Below are 14,433 nucleotides of genomic sequence, written 5' to 3'. Positions count from 1 at the left end.
GGTTGCAGCGGCTGCAGGGGAAAATTGGTTGGTTGGGGTTGGGTGTTGGGTTTTTCCTCCTTTGCCTTTTGTCAGTGAGGTGGGCTCTGCGGTCTTCTTCAAAGGAGGTTGCTGCCCGCCAAACTGTGAGGCGCCAAGATGCACGGTTTGAGGCGATATCAGCCCACTGGCGGTGGTCAATGTGGCAGGCACCAAGAGATTTCTTTAGGCAGTCCTTGTACCTTTTCTTTGGTGCACCTCTGTCATGGTGGCCAGTGGAGAGCTCGCCATATAACACGATCTTGGGAAGGCGATGGTCCTCCATTCTGGAGACGTGACCCATCCAGCGCAGCTGGATCTTCAGCAGCGTGGACTCGATGCTGTCGACCTCTGCCATCTCGAGTACTTCGACGTTAGGGATGAAAGCGCTCCAATGGATGTTGAGGATGGAGCGGAGACAACGCTGGTGGAAGCGTTCTAGGAGCCGTAGGTGATGCCGGTAGAGGACCCATGATATATATATATATATATATATATATATGTTTTTGGGAGATAAATTGGGAATGGTTTGTTAGAGTAGGTCACATACAAACACTTTAAAACAGTATTATTTAAAATACTGGAACTCTGCTCCATGGTAGACATATCGGCTACACAGCTTTTGCAAGAAATTTGAAGAGTGCTCAAGAGACTTCACTAATGGATTGTTGTTTGCAAAAGGCAACAGATGAAAGAGCATGCTGGAGCCGCTGCTCTTCTAGAGGAGGGCTTACTGTTGTAAGAGGGTCATGTGGTTTTGCAAGCAGAGAAAGTCAAACAGGCTTTCTCTCAGTCAGAGAGAGAGAGAGAGAGAGAGAGAGGAAGAGAGAGAGATATCACCTGACAGTGTTTCAGCCAGCAGAAGTAACTGGGACAAGCTGGCAAGCCCATTTGGAAGATGGCCTGGTCAAAGCCCTTGTGGTTCATGCAAGGCTGTCTAATGTTTCTCTTGGAATAAGAAAAGACAAAAAGGAACTCTGAGGTGACCTGAAGGAAAGAGGTTATCATCTGGAGAACCCTGAAGGGGTAAGTTTCATCAGCAAGACACTGGAGTGGCTGATGGAAGTACATCAGTTGTGGATGTCCTGGAACAACAAATCTCTCTCTGAAAACCAACAAGGACTTTCCTGAGCAGTAATCATTTACCTTTCAAGCACCAAAGCCTGGTGAACTTTAATTATGTTAAATTCTGTGCACAGTATAAGAACTGTCTGCAACCAGTGAACTTGGAGGAATGAGAAGTGAGATTGGACTGTGAACCAAATAACTTTTCTGAACTTACACACACATTACATGCACGTGCGCTTAAGTTAAGTAAGTCAATAGAGATAAGTTAAAGTTTGATTCTGTTTTCATGTTTAAAGATAATTAAAAACAACTTTTGTTTAAGTAACCATTTGTCTTGATGAATATCTATTGCTGCTGGGTTTATGGGTCCTCTGGGCTCGTAACTATATGTTCTATGCCATTACCTGTGCTGCTTATTTCCCTTCTTTCCTTACATACTATGCCAGATTCTTGAGTAAATACTGATGCATAAAATCTGTTTAAGATGTACCCCCATCTCGTGAGGGTCCACACACAGGTGACTACTCTGATTTTCTAAGGGACCAATTTTTTCCCTTACTATCCTTATACTCTGAACATACTTGTAGAAATCCTTCGGATTTACCATCACATTATCTGCCAAAGCAACTTCATGTCTTCTTTATAACCTTCTTAAGTATTTCCTTACATTTCCATACTCTTTAAATACCTCGTTTGCTCCTTGTTGCCTATTCCTACTGTACATCTCTCTCTTCTACTTAACCAGATCGTTAGTATCCCTTGAAAACCATGGTTCCCTATGCCTGTTAACTTTGACTTCAATCCTTATAGGAATATGCAAACTTTGCACTCTTAAAATATCACCTTTGAAGGCCTTTCACTTATTGACGACATCCTTGCCAGAAAACAACATCCCAATCCACTCCTCTTATATCCTTTCTCATTTCCGCAAAATTGGCTTTTCTCCAATTTAGAATTTTAACTTAAGGACCAGACCCATCCTTATCCATAATTAACTTGAAACTAATGATATTATGGTCAATGGACCCAAAATGTTCACCCATACATACTTCTGTCACCTGGCCTGTCTAGTTCCTTAGTAGGAGATCAAGTATTTCATCCTCGCTATATATTGATTTAGAAAACTTTCCTGAACACATTTCAGAAACTCCAAGCTGTCTATCCCTTTTACGGTATGAGAATCCCAGTCAATAGGTGGAAAATTAAAATCTCCGACTATCACAACTTTCTGTTTCTTACATTGGTCTGCTATCTCTTCACAAATTTGCTTCTTCAGTTCTCTATCAGTGTGGTCACACTTTTCTCATTCCTCAACTCCACCCATATGGCTTCTGTAGATGAGCCCTCTGTGCTGTCCTGAATAAGCACAGCTGAGATATCTTTTCTGACTAGCAATGCCACTCCTCCCCCTTGATCACATCTGAAACAATGGAACCTCAGAATATTGAGCTGCCAGTCCTGCCCTTCCTGTAACCAAGTCACACTAATAGCAATAATGTCATACTCTCACATGCCAATCCACGCCCTAAGCTCATCTGCCTTTCTAACAATACTCCTTACATTGAAATAAATACATCTGAGAACATTTCTATCACGTACAAACCTTTGCCTTCTGTCTATATATGCAGTCCTCCCATTACCTTTATCCTTTTCCACCTCACTATCTACTCTAGCTCTCTGGTTTCCCTCCCCCTGCAAATCTAGTTTACACCCACTGGAGCAATACTAGCAAATTTGCCTGCTAGGATATTTGTCCCCCTCCAGATATGATGCAAACCATCCCATCGGAACAGGTCCCATCTTCCCTGGAAGAGAGCACAATGATCTAGAAATCTCCAGCCCTCCCCACCTACACCATTATATATAACCATATAACCCTTTATGGTTCGGAAACAGGCCATGTCGGCCCTTCAAGTCCACACCATTTCACTAGAACAACTCCATTAGCTCAACCCTCCCACTCTCCACCCATAACCCTCCAACCCCCTCACCTCCATGTACATATCCAACCTTCTCTTAAATGACAGAAGGGACCCTGCCGCAACTATCTCATTTGGAAGATCATCCATTTCTAAACTCACTAACTTGTGGCATGGGTATCAATACTGAGATAACTACCCTGGAGGTCCTCTCCTTCAATCTTGCGCCTAACTCCCTGAACTCACTTTTCAGGACTCCTCACCCTTCTTACCCACGTCGTTGGTCCCTATATGGCCGCTCTCCCTCCTACCTGAGAATGCCATGAAATTGATCTATCTCGATCCCTGCCATCAGGGAGGCAACATACTATTTGGGATAATCAATCTCCTCCGCAGAACCTCTTATCTGTCCCCCTAATTGTGGAATCTCCAATCACTACAGCTAGCCTTTGCTCATCCCTTCCCTTCATAGCCACAGAACTAGAATCCAAGCCAGACACCTGATCACTGTGGCTCCTGCTTGGTAGGTCGTCCCCCTCAACAGTATCCAAATGATATACTTGTTTTTCAGGGGAATGTCCACAAGGGTGGCCTGCACTGCCTGACTGTTCTCTTTCCCTCTCCTTACTGCTACCCATCTACCCTCCTCCTGCCTACCGGTGTAACAATGTCATTATAACTTCTATCAATACTGGTGGCTTCCCTGACAACCCACATCCTGGAAAAGGAGCATTCTCCTGCCTTGGTTGCCATGTCCAACTTTCTAACTCACTAACACACACTATCTAACTATCTCCTTCTATTTCTCTCTATCTGACATGACTGTTCCTTACAAATGTTGTATGACTCTCTGCCTTTAATATACTGGGAGTGTAGCTCCTGAATACTCAACCCTGTAGTATTTTTTTTACGAACTTCAACCCAAGTCAAGTTTTCAGTTTGGGTGGATTTAGATGGGCATCAAAACTTCATTCCATCTTTGAATAAAATTTAATGGCAACTTTTTGTCTGCCTTACGGCAGCCAGAAGGCAAATTTGTGTAATGTTACATGTTCTGTACTAATTACATGACAATAAAGGATTCTTGAATCTTGAGAATGGTGGTCACTGAATCACGAAAGGTTTGCACACTAGCAGGCTGTCTAACTTAGGAAAAGAAAAATCAGATTCAAAACGTTCCTCAAAACTATTAGAGAATTGAGGGGGTGTCACGAGATGGAGTAGTGGCTGGTTGAGTGGAACCAGCCCTCTCTAGAGAAAAGAAAAAAAAAATGTGAAAAAACAGAGCTCAATAAACATAAAATACAGGAAGAGAAAGATAAAGTTACAAAGAAGACACAGAAGATGGCACCCAAAAGAGAAAAAGTAAGAATAACAGTGAAAAGGGAAGAAGGAAAATCACCTGAGGAGAAAGAAGAAGGCCTTACCTGCATGTCAGAGCAGAGAGCCACTGTGGAGAGGAGCGGCCGATCTCCGGTGTTGGTGAGTCCCCAGAGGAGTGGTGTCCCCCCGACCGGCAGATTTCAAAAATGGCTCTCAGAGCCAAGAAGAGGTGCGCAACTATGCATGCGTGAAGAGTTGTGCATGCACAGTGTGCAAGTAAAAGAAAAGGTTAACGCCAGCGGGAAGGGGACTCAGCTGAGGAGCGGCCAGCTGAGGAGTGGTCAGCTGTGGAGCGGCCAGCTGTGGAGTGGCCAGCTGAGCGATGCCCAGTATTGGGGCGTTCGGCTGGGGGAAGTAAGCAAGAAAGAAGAAAAGAGTGGTGAGAAAGAGAATGAAGGGCTGGAAGAGGGTGAGCGGCAATGGGGCGACCGGCAGGGGGACAATCTGCGGCAGGAGGCCCAGCAGCGGGTCGACCTGCAGCCAAAGGCCCAACAATGGGTCAACCTGCAGCAGGAGGTTCAACAGCAGGAGACACAGCAGCTGGAGGCCCAGCCAGAATACAGAAGCAGCTCATAGATACAGACACAGAAGAAGAGGAAGAAGAAGACCAAGAATTTCAAAGGAAAGAAGAAGGTAAAATAGAAGGACAAAGTTTAGATAAAGCCTTTTTTGAAGGACAAATGAGGCCATTAAAAGAATGGCTATCATTAGATTTAGTTCAATCAAAAGAAAAAGGAAAAGAGCTGAAGACAGAATGCAAAGCTTAGAGTTGGTCATGACTGAAATAGAGAAAAGAGTAGAAAATGTGGAGGAACGAGAAGCTGCTGTAGAAATGGAGATAAATGATTTAAGAGGAAAGATGGAAGAGAGTGAAAAAAAAATTAAAGAGACACAAGATTTATTGTCACAAAAAATTGACATATTGGAAAACTACAGTAGGCCAAACAACATAAAAATAGAGGGCCTGAAAGAAGGCAAAGAAGAGTCAGATATGAAGGAATTTATAAAAGGATGGATCCCGAAAGTGCTGGGAATAACAGACTCACATGAAGAAATAGAAATCGAAAGAGCGCATAGAGCACTAGTACCGAAACTGCCACCACATCAAAAACCGAGATCCATATTGGTAAAACTTCTAAGATATACGACAAGAGAAAACATATTGGAGCAGGCAAGAAAGAAGGTTAGAGAATAAGCCATTGGAATATAAGGGACAAAAAATATTTTTTTTTACCCAGACATAACCTTGGAACTTTTAAAGAAGAGGAAGGAATTCAACAAGGCATAAACAATATTATGGAAGAAAGGTTATAACTTAATATTAAGACCACCAGCAGTACTCAAAGTATTCATTCCTGTGGAACAGAATAGACAGTTCTCGGACCCAAAGAAAGCCCAAGAATTTGCTGAACATTTGCAGGACAGAAGAGAGGAGGAGGAGTGACAAGAAGGATTACCGGCAAGAAAATATACAAAAATATGTAAAAATATAAAGTAAAGATAATGTATATATAAAGATTTAAAGATGGATAAGAGATGGGGAAGAAGGGGAAAAAAAAGAGAGAAAGCTTTGTTATAAGTATAGGAAAATAGTGGTTTCTGGGCAGGCTGGTGGGGGGTGGGGGGAGAATAATGGTCACTGTGAAATCGGTTGACGCTTGTGAGCAAGTTCGCAAACCGAATGGAAAAGGGAGTTGTCGCCGTCAAGAGTCAAGGGGAAATCCAAGGAGCAGAGGTTCATTTGGGGTTAAAGGAATTGTTGGGGTATTTCATGTCTTAAGTGCATTATCATATGAAATTAATAAAGAAAACTTAAAAAACAGTAATGAAAAAAAGGGGATGGAGGTGGTGAAGAGGTGGAAAAGAATCAAAAATAAAGATATAAGATGGCCATGTTGGACTATATGACTATAAACACTAATGGAATATATAACCAAGTTTAAGTGTATCCCATTGGGAAAAAAAAATCACATATAATTTAAAAGAGAAAGTTAAAATGTTTGATAAAAACCTGGGAGCCATAAATGGAACATAACAGAAAGAGCAGGCCTCAGATCACCACCACCTAAAATGATAAGATAAACACGATCAGATTTAATGTGTATAAGTAGATGATATGTCTTTTTTGTTTGTATTCCTTTTGTATAAAGATATTGTTTTATTGTATTTTATTTGTTCAATATTTGCTATTTTTGGAGGGGGGTGGGAAGGGTGAAGGGAGGGATGGGGAAAAAAAAGAGAAAATGTCCCTGTGAATATTTAAGAGATGCATCTGTAAATATATTGGTTGATATGGTTCATAGTGCGATAAATAAAGAATTACAAAAAAAAACTATTAGAGAATTGTTTACTGAAACTATGAATCATTAGTTAAACTGCAACGTCAGAAAAATAAAACAACAGTTTGGATTTTGGGATGATAATTTGGACATTTGGGCTTAAGTAGCGGCACATTAACTTTAAATTGTTCATATTTGTGAAAAACTAATGTTATTAAAAAAATTAGTTATGATGGGTGTTTTTGAAAGGGGTTAACCTGGAATGTTCTGGAAAGAAAAGCAACTGTTTTGCTTTTCTGGTGTGTATTGTTATAAGAACTACATTTCCTAGCATGCAATGGACATGGTTGGGAAGAAACAGGAAGGGTTGTTGGTGGTAGTGTGTTAACGCAGTTCCTTAAAAATAAAGTTGGCTGAGTATGAAACCCATGAAAGTTGTTCTTATTGAAAGGAGAAGCATAACATGATGCTGTAATATTTTTTGGCCAAATGTGCAAGACATACATTTTTATAATTCAAGTTCAAATTGAATTTTCCACTATTTCAGAGGACTTTCCTGGACCCAACACACTAATGTCATTGTGAAGAAAGCACATCAGTGCCTCTATTTCCTCAGGAACTTTTGGAGGTTCATGTAGTGACTGGCCGCTTCACGGCCTAGTATGGGGGCACCATTGTCTCTGAGCAGAAATCCCTACAAAAGGTGGTGGATACAGACCAGGGCATCACAGGCAAAACTCTCCCCACCATCGAAAACAACTACGGGGAACGCTGCCATCAGAGAGCAGCAGCGATCATCAGAATCCTGAACAACAAATTCATTTAAAGAATATTACTTTTGCACTTCATTGTTTTATTTCTTCTCTGTGTATTGCACAGTTGTTTATATTTGTTGACATGTGTACATAATATACAGTTTTTTTTTCACATGACCAATAAGAGGAATTCTGCCTTGCCCACAGGAAAAAGAATCTCAGGGTGGTATGTGACATCATGTATGTATTCTTACAATAAATCTCAAATCAGACATAGGGAGAACATACAAACTTCTTACAGACAGCGCCGGATTTGAACCCCAGTCGTTTGCGCAGTAACAGCATTGTGCTAACCGCTACTCTAACCGTGCCATAAAACCTATACTCTGGAAATTTCACTCCTGCTGTTCAGCATGATACTGTTTTACCAAGAGTCTACTGATCTTATCAAAAGGTGGAGCAGACATTAGGGGCTTAATGGTCTACTTTTGCTTTTATGTTCTCATGTGGCCACCCAGCTCACACAAGGCCTAACAGGACCATGCATTTAAATTAGTGGTGTTAATGTGAGATATTAATATTAATGCAATGGATATTGTAGCGATATTGACTACAAATATATTGGGAGGTTGGAGCAGTAAAATAAAAAGATTCATCACAGGAATTAAATGACAAGAACTGAAACTAGATGCCACTGACCACATCCTGCTCTTCAGTTAAACAGGCTAGCTTTCTGACAACCCTTTCAGACAGTTATTAATCTAAATAAGAGGCCCAATTACCTCAACAAAAATTAGAAAGAGGTGCTCCTTTGTAGGGTGTGGGATGATACTTGCTGGAATTTAGAAGAATCTCAGGGAATCTCAGAAATTGAGAAAGGGATAGATAGGCGATTAAGGGATATGTGGAAAAGGCAGATAGGTCAAGTTGAGTACAAGGCAGATAAGCCATGATCTTATTAAATGGTAGAACAGGCTTGGAGGGACAGATGGCTGGCTTATGCTCCTATTCTTGTGCCTAGGTATCCTCATTATTTCATGCCCTCTCTATCTTCATTGACCAAACATCCATAATAAACAGAAATCTGAATCAACTTCACAGAGAAACAAAGATGCTTTAAAGCCTATACCACCATTAAAGTTTGTGAGGGTATCTCATAGAAAGAGAATGCAGTGGGAAACAACATGTCTTTCCATTGTTCTTTAAGGATATAGGTATCATAGGGCGAGTTCAGAATGTAATATCCATTCCCAACTATCTTTCCACTGGTTCAAGTCCAATGCATGCTCAATGCTCATAGAACACCACAGCATAGAAACAGGCCCTTCAGCCCATCTGATCTGTGCCAAACTATTCATTCCACCTGTTCCTATCAACCTGTACTTGGACCACAGCCCTCCGTACCCCTTGCATCTATCAACCCTCCAATCTTCTCTTAAATGTCCAAATCAAACCTACATCCACCACCTCTGCTGGTAGCTTATTCAGTCTCACCACTCTCTCCCTTAAACATTTCACCCTTTACCCATGTCCTCCAGTTCTTGTCTCACCCAGTCTCAATGGAAAAAGCCTGCTTTCATTAACCCTACCTGTACCCCTCAAAAGTTTGTATACCTCTTTCAAAACTCTCCTCATTTTCTGATGCTCCAGGGAATAAAGTCCGAACCTATTCAACCTTTCCCTGTAATTCAGCTCTTCAAGTACTGGCCTTGTAAATTTTTCCCCCACTTTTTCAATCATTGATATCTTTAGTGCAGTTAGGTCACCAAAACTGCACACAATGCACCAAATTTGCCTTCACCAATGTCTGAATCTAAGCAGTGAAAATACAGTGGAACATACAAGTAGAATTAACTGGATGGAGATCTTGAAAAAGAGATTATAGATAATAGGAGATACTCAAAAAGACTGGGAACATTTTTATCAGACCAACGAAGATCAAGAAGGTACTGAAAATTAAAAAAATATTTTCAGGATAACAAATATAAGGCTGCTTTCAGCTGTTAATATGTAAATTGGTACCAGATTACATTATCAATAAAATATTGGAGAGTAGTAAAGAAAAGATTTCTCAGCTTAAATGTTGAGCAGCGCTTTACCAATAAGAAACAATTGGAGTAGACTGTTATTATGTAATTGGAATAGGGTTTAAAGATGAAAAGTGATCAGCAAATAACTTCAGTTTAGATAGCCATGACAAAAATATAAATAGTCTCCTCCTCTGCACTAACTCTATGACATAATACAATTGTCAGATATCAATCAAAATCACTGCCTATATCCACCATACATCGCAGGTGTTCTCTAATGCATATGCAAACTTAACATGATTATGCTTTCTCTTTGGCTCAGCTCCATTTCACTTCATTGTAGAGTTTGCAATTATATTAAACAAAACTATATAGACCTGCACTCGACTTGACTTAACAAAACACTCCAACTGCTTGGTGCCCAAAGTAAAAGTTCATCTGTCATGTTGTACCTTCCCCAATTCCACATGGCTTCCACCACATCGTGATCATGAGCAGAAACTCTCAAATGTTTAAAATCAAAGGAGGATCGCCAAAGAACACCTCCCAAAAACAATCCCTTGCAATGATGCTCTTGCTGTGTCCGACTCAGACAAGTTTAAATTCCCTATGAAACAACCCCCACCCCCCCATCCCTCTCCGAGCTCCTCCTTTATATCAACAAAAGAGACCTCAAATGCTGGAATCTGGAACAAAGAGAATGCTGGAGGAACAGAGTGGGTCAAGCAACATGTGCACAGGCACAAGCTGTACATCCACATTCCAGGCCGAGGCCTCTCCATCCAGATTCCTTCTCTCCTTTCTTGTTCTCATTTTCTCCATCCTGTTCCTTCTCTGTATTTTCTTGGTGCCTTTCGAATTGAATTTTATTGATCATGACCACCAAGTACATCGCAAATAAGAATGTGTGAAATAGGATTGGCAATGGGCAGTACATGTTCAAGTTTCTTATCATCTTATACATAGAACTCAAAGAAACGGCATTCTCCAGTCCTTGGTGGAAAAAATATGCAAACATACATACAGACATACACACATACAGACAATAACACATGTGCAGTACATATACCCATATATAAAAATAAATAAATATTGTTTAATAAATAGTAGAGTTTTGGAGGGTTTGTAAGAGCAGTTAATCAGTCGTTCAATAGTCTCACTGCCTGTGAGAAGAAACTGTTCCTCAGCCTGGTGGTTCTGGCTCTGATCTCTTTCCTGATGGGAAAAACTGGAAGGGGTAGGGGGTCCTCAACAATATTGCCTGCCCTCTTCAGACAACGATCCAGTAGATCACATCCTGGGGGGGAGGGGGAAAGGAGATTCCAGTAATCGTCTCTGTCACTCTTGTGGTCCTGTGGATTGACCTCCAATCCAATGCTCCACAACCACCATACCACACTATGAAATAGCCGGCCAGGACGCTCTCAATAGAGCTCTTGCAGAAAGACAAAAGGATGGTGGCCAGTCACCTTGCCTACTTCAGTCTTCTTAGGAAGTGCAGTTGCTAGGGTACTTTCCTGAGAAGTGAGGAGATGACGAGCATCCAGGATAGGTCACTTCTTAAGTGGCCTCCAGGAAATAGTGTTACTCTTCACTATTAATGTGGATTGGAGGGTGGTCATCCCTGGTCCTCCTGAAGTCCACAATCATCTTTCTCATCACATTGAGACTCAAGTTATTACTCTCACATCCTTTTCTGAGATTTTCCATATCTTCTGTGCAGAAGACCTATCTGCCTTTTCCACATATCCCTTAATCGCCTATCTATCCCTTTCTCAATTTCTGTGAGATTCCCTGAGATTCTTCTAAATTCCAGCAAGTATCATCCCACACCCTACAAAGGAGCATACTCAGGCACCAGCAATAGACATTAGCCAAGACAGCGTTATGTTTAAAATAATATTTTAATTTATAAATCACCAAATATATAACACCTTATCTAACTTATCTAAACTTAACCCCAACTATATGCAACTATACTTATGGATGGAAAATATCCTAAACCATTACAGTTCATGCCCAATTCTGGAAGGTGAGTTCAAAATCTAGTCTCAGAAATCAGTGTTGATATGAAGATTCTTAAATTGATGCAAAGGGAGAGTTTACAATTGAGGTGGGAGAGACCGGGGTGAAAGAATGTTGCAAACTCATGAAATCCTTGTTGAGATGTTTCCAGAGAAATGTCTTTTAGAGACAAATAACAACCAAAACTCTTCTTTTCCTGGTGTAGGGGAAATGAAGTGAAGCTTCACAAAGCTTCCAGAACTCTTTCGTGGCTCAGCCAAAATGACCGTCACAATGGTCACAATCCAAATACAGTATTTCTATGCTTTCTGGGTCAGTCATTCAAAATGACCTTCCCTTTTGGACACGGTGTGGTACACTAATCCCCCTTCAAAAGTGACCATTCCTTTGGCCACGGTGGGATATACTCATTCTCCTTACAGAGAGAAATCAGACATGGACTATTACCACACTTCAGCACAGTATCCCTTCACAGAGATGCTTCTCCAAGTTCTGCTTCCTTAAAATGGCCCCTGATCAAACTGAGTACTGTTTCTTTAACATATTGGTCACATGGTCCCTGCACCTGTGTTTTCCAGGGCTACTTCCTCTCTCTCTCTCTCTCTCTTCAGAAGTAGCGAAAATTAGTACATACTGTCCCAGCCTTTCAACCCACAGTCAATCTCCAAAGCTTGCAGCTTGATTTGTTCTCTTAAAGAGACAGTCCAACTCATATGAAAATGAACTGAGAGCACGTAATAGTCGTTGTTGCTGATGAAGCCAACTATTCTGTCATCTGTAAACTTCATGACTCTTGGCGTTGCATCTGGCGATACAGTCATGGGTCAGCATCAGGAACTGAAGTGGACTGAGCACACAGCCACTTAAACCTGGTCTGCCGCTCAAGAAGTTCTTGGTTGATTTAATCTTGGGATCAACAATTTTCATTCATGTTCCTCATAATACATATATTTCAAAAACTATTCCTGGTGGAAATAAACAGCATCTCTCCCACACAAAGTCATGGTTCTTTGAGTGAAGAAATTCCTCCTTTATCTTTACCTGATTCTTAACGGATGTTCCCTAGAGAACACATCCTCTCAATAGCTATCTTGTCTTTTGAATTCTAATGACCATAAGCCTAACCCGCTCAGTTGACATTTATTAATCTGGTATAAATTAGCTCAATGCAAGTATAACTTTTTTAAATGAAGAGTTCAAATATTCACCCACAGTGCAGTTTTAACAAAACATCTACATTTTCATACTTCAAATTAAGGCTTACATTTAACTTTTCTTCTCATTTTGATTCTGTCTTTTATTTACAAGACAGCCAGATTACTCTGGGTAGCAGCGCTCTGCAATTCTTCTCTTTTAAGTGATGGACTAAAACTCCAATAATCCAGCCTCCAATTGATTGGTGATCCCAATGATTACACTCAGTCCCCATATCCAGGAATTTGAGTGGCCGCGAACTTGGGTGTTGCTGCGACAGAGGTTAGAGGTGGGGTTTTGGGTTGGGAATACAGGGTGTCAGGACACAGATAGGTTTGCAGTGAAGTGGTGTCTGGAATGTAGGGTGGGTGTGGGGGTTGGAGCTGAGCCCAGAGCATTGACTGACTGTGCAGCCTGTGCTAGGGTCGAGAGCCTGGGCCGGGTGGAAGACGGCAGCTGGAGCTACAATAGCTGTGGAACAGAGCATCCGCCTGAAACACTCAAACTCAAACTTTCATTTCTCAAGTTCCTTTTCAACTCAACGGAGTCACTAGAACATTTCCAATATCATTGCGTGACATTTTTTTAAAAATTAAATAAACGTGTCTTTGTATACTAATAATAGCAGGATCCAATGGTGTGGAAAATCTGTCTGTCTGGCACTAACATTGACCTCAGGGTACCAGATTCATCAGCGTTTTAATGAATTGAAGTGTTTTGCTTCTAGTTTGTTTCAGGAAGTTCGTTATTACCCTTATCAGAATCTTTCTAATAACTGCCGGATTTGTGAGGCTCCTTGGCCTTAACATTTCCACTTTATACAAGCTAATGTTTTTAGTCACAGAAGAGGGCATCCGAACTCATCACTGATGTGTCTACATGCTTTATTTATTTAATTTACAGCACGATAACAGGGCCTTTTGGCCCACGAGCCAATGCCACCCAATTGACCCACAGCCTCCGGTATATTTTGAAAGGTGGGAGGAAACCAGGGCCCCTGGGGAAACCCATGCAGACATGAGGAGAAGGTACAAACTCCTTACAGTCAGTGCCCAATGTGCACCCAGGTCACTGGCGCTGGAACAGCATTGCACAATGCCTCCCTAAAACCACCTCACACTGAACATCCACTTTAAAAAGTGTTTGATCATTGCTTTGCATTATTCTCTCCATTCATTTGAATAAGTTAACTTTTATAAACTTTCTTAGATAGCACAAATATTTAAAATGTCTTAGCATAACTACATCGAATTTATTCATATTAAACAACTTTTCTCTCAATTTAATGTGTCCAAGGGAGGGAGTCACGTGATGGAGTAGTGGACGGACGGTGAACTGCAGCCCTCTCCAGAAAAGTCGGAAAAAACAAAGGAAAACACAAAGGCACAGAAATAAAAGTTAAAGAAAAGTGAGTATAAAGGTGGAAAGAAGATGGCGACAAAAAAAGAAAAATCGAAAGCAACGGTAAGAAGAGAGGAAGAGAAGACAACGGAGTAAGAAGAAGAAGGCCTTACCTGTTCGAAGAGGCCCGTGGTGGAGAGAGAAACCCACTCCTTCAAATCGGTAGAAATTGGACTACAAAAATGGCTCGCTGAGCCGAGTAAAAGTGCGCAACTGTGCATGAAAGAAAACACACCGACGGGAGGGGTGACCAGCTGGGGAGTCGATCTCCACAGCCGGAAACGACAGCTGCAGAACACCTGCAGCAAGAAGAGAACACAGAAGACAATGGAAACAAGAAAGAAGAGAAGAAAAGGGCAAC

General features: G+C 41.3%; 1 protein-coding gene across 10 annotated transcripts in view; it reads right to left on the bottom strand.

Annotated features, from left to right (window-relative positions):
* Nucleotides 1-14,433, bottom strand: part of LOC138758568 (cAMP-dependent protein kinase catalytic subunit alpha-like) — a 361,343-nt gene that overhangs the window by 206,250 nt on the left and 140,660 nt on the right. For 2 of the 10 annotated variants that reach the window (XM_069927670.1, XM_069927672.1), the window contains exon 2: nt 6,400-6,453. The exons of the other annotated variants lie outside the window; for them this stretch is intronic. In XM_069927670.1, coding sequence (XP_069783771.1) covers nt 6,400-6,453 — 54 coding nt within the window. The remainder of the gene's footprint in view (nt 1-6,399; nt 6,454-14,433) is intronic. 10 annotated transcript variants of the gene reach the window in all.

Source organism: Narcine bancroftii, chromosome 3, assembly GCF_036971445.1.
Source record: "Narcine bancroftii isolate sNarBan1 chromosome 3, sNarBan1.hap1, whole genome shotgun sequence".
Lineage (NCBI taxonomy): Eukaryota > Metazoa > Chordata > Chondrichthyes > Torpediniformes > Narcinidae > Narcine > Narcine bancroftii.
Note: the sequence above shows the minus strand (reverse complement) of the source record. Positions and strands in the feature narration are given on the sequence as shown.